The sequence below is a fragment of the Lathyrus oleraceus genome, chromosome 5 (assembly GCF_024323335.1).
Source record: "Lathyrus oleraceus cultivar Zhongwan6 chromosome 5, CAAS_Psat_ZW6_1.0, whole genome shotgun sequence".
NCBI lineage: Eukaryota > Viridiplantae > Streptophyta > Magnoliopsida > Fabales > Fabaceae > Lathyrus > Lathyrus oleraceus.
This window is the reverse complement of record NC_066583.1, coordinates 539,524,705-539,532,433: the sequence shown is the minus strand read 5'-3', so window position 1 is coordinate 539,532,433 and position 7,729 is coordinate 539,524,705. Positions and strand designations below refer to the sequence as shown.

At 36.4% G+C, this 7,729-nt stretch overlaps 1 protein-coding gene across 1 annotated transcript in view; it reads left to right on the top strand.

Moving 5' to 3' along the window:
- Nucleotides 1-5,619: 5,619 nt before the first annotated feature.
- The window catches only part of LOC127081940 (uncharacterized), a 35,962-nt gene continuing 33,852 nt past the window's right edge, over nt 5,620-7,729 (top strand). Inside the window, exon 1 of the mRNA XM_051022167.1 lies at nt 5,620-5,869. Coding sequence (XP_050878124.1) covers nt 5,620-5,869 — 250 coding nt within the window. The remainder of the gene's footprint in view (nt 5,870-7,729) is intronic.

Genomic DNA, 7,729 nt, shown 5'->3' with positions numbered 1-7,729 from the left:
TTAAGGCATAATTAAGCATGATTAGGAGGAGGTATAAAAGCCAAACCCTAACTGTTTTTCAGGAGAGGATTCAGAATTTCAGATCTAGATCAAATTTTTCACACTTTTTCTCTCAAAATTTTCTTTCAATTTCTTCAAACAAATTGCATTTATCTTGATCAATTCATCTTTCTGAAGCATCATGGAGCAAGATTGAACATAGATCCATAGCAAATCGTGCCTGTTTGAAGCATATGCAAGCTTGAACTCATTAATGGTGAATCCAAATTCTGGTTGAATTAAGTGCAATTGAACCTCAAGCTTTCATCCAATCAACTTCACAAGCTTCATAGAGGAACATTGGAGCATTGCAAGGCTTGAATCAACACAAATCCAGATCTGCTCTTCAAGAGGTACATAAGTTGCTTAAGTTCATTTGAACTTTGCTTTTGCTTGGTTGCTTAACCACTTAGGTATAACCTCTCATCTTCATGTAGTCTGAAAGACCTACTATTACTTGGTAGGCACCTGTCTGAAGCCCTACTTAAGAGGCAATGCTTGTGTTTGTTTACTTTTGTGCTAAGCGGGAAAAGAACTCCTATGAGGCAATTGGCAGATAAAAGAGATGTGTAATCCATCTCCTGCTATTCAGTGTGTCACTCACCTTGCTCACACCATGTGTTGATGCATAGTGAGTAAAAAACCCAAGATCTTATAGAGTCATTCACTTGTGGAGAAGAGTTCCTACTTTCTGAACTCCCACACCTTCATTTGATCAAAGCTCTCTCTAACCAGAGATAAGAGCTATGAGGCACACCCCCTCATCTCCATTTCATATGCTTCACCCTAACTCTCAATGTTAGGGTAAGAGCTCAACATACCCCATTCCAGTTGGCTTTCAAGCCTAACCTTGATTGAGCCCAAATGATTGTATATAGTGTGTGCTAATTGACTTGTTTGCTTACTTGATTCATCTGTGCATATCTAATTGAGTGTGCCTTGTGCATTTATCATCATCACTTGTATATCATTTCATAAACATTGTTCATTTCTTTGCAACATCTTTGTTTTGTCCATTGAGGAGGCAAGCATAAGTCCACTAACTGGCAGTTGTTTTCCTGTGATATGGTGGGAGATTGGTGTAAGTCCATTGATTGGCATCTGGTATCCCTGTTTTGACTTGTTTTAGGAGATTGGAATAAGTCCATTGATTGGCATCTGATATCCATGTTTTCTTTCTTCTGTGAGACTAGTGTAAGTCCATTGATTGGCATCTAGTATCCTTGTTTCATTTGTTTTGGGAGATTGGTATAAGTCCATTGATTGGCATCTGATATCCATGTTTTCTTTCTTCTGTGAGTCTAGTGTAAGTCCATTGATTGGCATCTGGTATCCTTGTTCCTTTGCTTTGGTTGAGATTAGAGTAAGTCCATTGATTGGCATCTGATATCATTATCCATCTTGTTTGCTTGCTTATTGCTCTTTATTGCCTATTCCAAAGGAATCACTTGGATCATCTACATATGATCTCAAGAGGTGAACATCTAAGAAGTTTTACTTCCTTACCCTCCTTGTGTGTGTTTTCAAACCTCATTTGCTTGTTAAATCAAAAACTTTGACATCTATTGTGCAAACATTTCATCTGTTTCTTTCAAATTAGAAACCTAGGCCTTAAGCCTCTGATTTTCAAACTTCATTTTTCACAACACTTATTTTGAATTGAATCCTAATCATACTTTGACTTCATTTTTGTGAATACCTCAAACTGGTTAATCTCACTCACTCAATTGCTTTTGTGGCCCAAGCCCACTTTCTTGATAAGTTTTCATACATTAGCCATAGGTTTCAATTATCTTAGTGGTTGATGTTAATCTCGCCTGTGTCCTTAGTGATCAAACCGTAAGACTTCCATACTGAAAACAGGGTTAACCCCTCTAATATGTCGAAGCTATTCTCACATGGTGGACCTGTTGATTGTATAAGGTTGAGTTTTCTCCCGTGGATAATGAAAGACCTTAGGGCTTTTGTTTTAAAATCAATCAATTCATCTTTTTGAAATCTTTTAGCCGAACTACGGCGTTTTGATCCTTACCTTCCATGGAAAGGTACGTAGGCAACGGGTTCATCCGTTCAAACACAAAAATAACTAACTTGTATATTCTTTTCTCATCCCTACAATCATGTTTGCACAATCAATATGTCATAAACAAATATCATTTTATACAACAAGTGTGAAAAGGGCTCCCTAGGAGTACCTAGGACGTTTTGGGTGCCTAACACCTTCCCATTGCGTAATTAACCCCCTTACCCAGATCTCTGAACTTTTCATTAGTTTTCTACGTGTAAAACTTCTTAGGCTTTTGTTCGCTTTTTAGCCATTCCTTTGGATAAATAAAAGTGCGGTGGCGACTCTACCTTTGTATGCTTTGCTTTTGGTTTAATCAATAAATCATAAGGCGACTAATACACCGCTACAGATAGAGCTAAAGGAACATGAACCTCAGAAGAAAAACAAATTAGTAGCTCTAAAACCTAAATCAGAAAGAAGGAAGCCATAAAGGAACAAAGCCTTTCAAGCTGAAGAAGAAGACGGCGCTGACTCTAAGAAGGAAGATTTTGATGATGAAGAGGATTTATCTCTTACATCCAGAAGAATCAAACAACTCTGGAGAAAAAGAAATAACAACTTCAGAAGACCCAGACAGAAGGGAGATCGTCCAGAGTCAACCTTCAGAGGCAGATCCAACAAAGAAGTGACCTGCTATGAACGAAAAGAACATGGACACTGCATAAATGAATGTCCAAAGCTCAAGAAAGACAACTCCAGAAAGGAAGGTTTCAATAAAAGCTCCTTCAAAGCAAAGAAGAAGTGACTCATGGCAACATGGGATGACTCTGAATTGAAAGCCTCATAATCTGATTCTGAAGAGGAGCAAGCAAACGTTACACTCATGGCAACCACTTCTGAAAGTTCATTTGAAAAGGAATCTGACTCTGGGAGCCTGTTTATCAGAATCTCTAAGCTCTTATCAAAAGCTTCGATAAAAATTCAAGATCCTAAAAAGGGTTCATGAAGAAACTGTTGAAGAGTGTGATAAGCTTGAGAAAGAAGTTTTTGAACTTAAAGAAAACAAATTTATTCCTGAAAAGGAAAATGAATTCTCAACCATAAAATGTTTAAAACTTGAAGAAACTCTTTCTAAAGCTTCACCCACTTCTGACACCATCATATATAAATATGAAAAGACTTTTCAGAAATTCCTGAACAAAGGACTTGAAAGAAGAAAAATAACTTATATAATTTATGGTGTTAGTCACAATAAGAAAATAGGAATATGATATGACTTTGATGAAGATGATTTAAAATGTTCCGCAGAAAAGAAACTGAAATCTCCTTTTTCTTATCATTACGCACATGCACAAACACAAAAAATCAATAATGCTAGAAAATTCAAAGTTGTCAGAAACTCTGGGAGAACTAATCATAAAGAACCCAAAAGATTATGGGTACTAAAAGATAAAATAGTATATGTTGCAGATATCTTATGCAGCAGAGTTAAAACACCAATCATGGTACCTTGACTCTGGATGCTCGTGACACATGACTGGAAGAAAGCATATGTTCCAAAGCTTGGAACTTAAAGATGCTGGTTTCGTAGACTTTGGAGGAAATCGGAAAGGAAGAATCAGAGGATCTTGAATAATTGGTAATGGATCTCTTCCCTCTATTTCTGATGTCCTTTATGTTGAAGGATTAATGCATAACTTGTTATCCATAAGTCACAAGAATGAGTCACATTTTGTGTTCTACTAGTTTCTGCTAAAAAGTACAAAATGAATTTGACTCTAAAATCATCAAAGTCAGAAGTGATCATGGTGGTGAATTTGAAAATAAACTTTTTGAAGAATGTTTTGAATCTAATGGAATATCCCATGATTTATCCCATCCTAGAACTCCACAACAAAATGGAGTTGTAGAAAGGAATAATAGGACCCTCCAAGAAATGGCCAGAATCATGATCAATGAAACAAATGTGGCTAAGCACTTCTGGGCTGAAGCTATGAATAAATCGTGTTACATTCAGAATAGAATCTCTATTAGACATATTTTTGAGAAGACTCCTTATGAACTGTGCAAGGGAAGAAAACCCAACATTTCTTATTTTCATCCTTTTGGATGTTCTTGTTTTATTCTGAATACTAAAGATAATCTGAACAAGTTTAACTCTAAAGCACAAAAGTGTATTATGTTGGGATACTCAAAACGCTCTAAAGGCTATAGAGTATACAATACATAAATACAAATTGTGGAAGAATTAATACATGTCAGATTTGATGATAAACTTGACTCTGAAAAGTCAAAGCTAGTTGACAATTTTGCAGATTTAGAAATAACTCTTGCAGGTTCTGACGAAAAGACCAAAGAATCTGAAGAAGCAGAAAAGGAAACGTCAGAAGCACCTGAAGTTTCAATCACTCAGAAAAGATCAAGAAATGGACTGAATATTTCTGAAGAAATGATTCTAGGAAACAAGAATGAACCTGTCAGAACAAGATTGACATTCAAAACTTCTGAAGAAACACTTCTGGGACTAGTATCTCTAATAGAGCCAACATCTTGTGAAGAAGCTATTCAAGACAAAGAATATATTCTGGCAATCAAATAAGAACTTAATCAATTTGCAAAGAATGATGTCTGAGATCTTGTAGCAAGACCCAAGGGAACCCATGTGATTGGAACCAAATGGGTATACAGAAACAAACTCAATGAAAATGGTGAAATGGTCAGAAATAAAGCACGAATGGTAGCACAAGGTTATAGTCAACAGGAAGGTATGAACTAGAATGAAACCTTTACTCCAGTCGCCAGGTTAGAATCTACTCGTCTACTTGTATCTTTTGATGTAAATAACTCGATTGAATTATATTAGATGGATGTCAAAAGTGAGTTTCTGAATGGATATATTTCTGAAGAGGTGTTTGTTCATCAACCTCCTAGTTTTGAAAACTAAAAATATCCAGAACATGTTTTTAAACTAAAAAATTCTCTTTATGGTCTGAAACAAGCTCCTAGAGCTTGGTATGAAAGACTAAGTTCTTTTCTTCTGGAAAATGATTTTATTAGAGGCAAATTGGACTCTACTCTCTTCTGTAAAAACATCAGAAATGACATTATGATCTGTCAGATATACGTTGATGCAGGCTGAATTTGGTTCTTCTAACCCGTCTGTCTGTCAAGAATTTTCTGAGCTAATGCAAGCTGAATTTGAAATGAGTTTGATGCATGAACTAAAGTTCTTTCTAGGGATTCAAATCAATCAAACATCAGATGCTACTTATGTATATCAAAGAAAATATATAAAAGATATTTTGAAGAAGTTTGAAATGTCATAAAGCAAACCAACAAAGACTCTCATGCACCCTACTTGCATTCTGGAGAAAGAAGAGGTAAGTCAAAAGGTTTGTCCGAAACTCTATCATGGTATGATAGACTCTCTTATCTATCTGACTGCTACACGTCTAGACATATTATTCAACGTTTGTCTCTATGCCAAATTTCGGTCAGATCCAAGGGAATCTCACTTAACTACTGTTAAGAGAATCCTAAGGTATCTGAAAGGAACGCCTAACCTGGTCCCGATGTACAAGAAAACATCAAAGTATATGCTTTCTGAGTATTGCGATGCAAATTACGCTGGAGACAGATTGGAACGTAAAAGCACATCTATGAACTATCAGTTTCTAGGAGGAAACCTCATTTCATGGGCTAGAAAAAGACAATCAACCATTTCATTCTCAACTGTAGAAGCAGAATACATTTTAGCTTCACTATGCAGCACTCAGATGCTCTATATGAAGAATCAGCTTGAGGACTTTCAGATATATGAGAGTAACATCCCTATCTTTTGTGACAATACTGCTGCCATATGTTTAAGTAAGAATCCTATTTTGCGTTCCAGAGTGAAGCACATAGAAATTAAACATCATTTCATCAGAGACTATGTTCATAAAGGGGTAATAATTTTAAAATTCATAGATACAAACCATCAATGGGATGATATCTTCATAAAACCCTTAATTGAAGATAGATTTATTTTCATTCTGAAACATTTAAATATGGCAGATTGCCCAGAATAAATCTGAACTTATGTCTCCCCTCTCCAATGTGAAATAGGCTCTGACTTAATCATCAGTGGCTTATCAGGTTTTGGTTCTAATACTTCTACAAGTTAGATGTTATCTGGATTAGAAACCTTCTGAATCAGAAACCTTTTGGTATTCTTGATGTCAGAAACATCAACACGTGGTCTCTCAAACGTGTGGCCTTGGATCTTTTAGACAATTGTCTAGCTCAGAACTCAAGAGCCAAACTGTTGATATCTCCTCGAGCAGTGTGCATATTCTTGAGATTAGACAACCATCATTAGCTGCATTTATTACTCCCCAAGCATGTCAACTCAGTTTTCTGGAATAATTATTATTGTTGTTCCCTATTCATTATATACGCTGTCGTTTTACATGTTATGTGGTTAGGTATATATATTTACCATATTTCACACTTTCACACTTTTCACTCACAGCCCATACAAACCCTCTTACGCTCAGTTTTCTATGCAACTTCATCAATCTTCATCCTCATCAATAATCTTCATCTTCTACAACTTCAAATGGATACTCAACAACAACAAGTTTATTAATATTCCCAGCAAATGGATGTTGCTGAACAACGTGCTAAAGCTCCCCAATAGGATGCTACTCAAACTACTACAACTTAAATAACTACTTACAAAGAATCCCACGTTCTTGACCGTCCCCCTCATATAAATCTTTCCACGCCATTTGATAAGTTGGAAGTATTGTGTGAACTGCTGGTGAATTTTGACAACTTGAAGAGAAACGGTGTTGATCTCACTACAGAATTAGAGAAACAAGGTTGGGGAAACTACTTCAAGAGGCTCTATGGTCTTGTATACACATTCCTTGTGAAGGAATTATGGAGATTTGCAGACTGCGACGACCACTGCATTGTCTCCTATGTCCTGGGGGTAAAGATGATTATCACAAAGAAGTCCACCGTGAAGCTTTTGGACATTGAAAACGAATGGGCCAGAAGGATCTACAACATCAACTCTAGGGCAAAATACATGTCCCTGTAGCGGGGTATTCGTTACCATTAGAGATATTGACTAAATTCAAGGTAAATCATACAAGTCGAGTCGCCACCGCACTTCTATTTATCCAAAGGAATGGTTAGAAAGCGAACAAAAACCTAAAAGTTTTAACAAAAACTAGTAAAAGAAACAGAGATCTGGGTAAGGGGGTTGGTTATGCAATGGGAAGGTGTTAGGCACCCAAAACATCCTAGGTACTCCTAGGGAGCCCTTTTCATGCTTGTTGTAAGGTTGGTATTTTGTGAAAATTTTATTTGTGCAAACATGATTGAAGGGATGAAAAAAAATATACAAGTTTATTTACATTTTGTGTTTGAATGGATGAACCCATTGCCTACGTACCATCTTAAAAAGATTAGGATCAAAACCTCGTAGTTCGGGGTAAAAATCTCAAAATGAGTGAGTGAATTGGTTGGTCCAAAAGCCTTAAGGTCTTTTGTTAACAAAGGGAGAAAACTCAACCTAAAACCACAAATCCACCATGTGAGGATAGCTTCAACATGCTAGTGAGGGGTTAACCCTATAATAAGCATGGAAGGCTCATTGTCCATCACTAAGGATGAAGGTGAGTATTACAT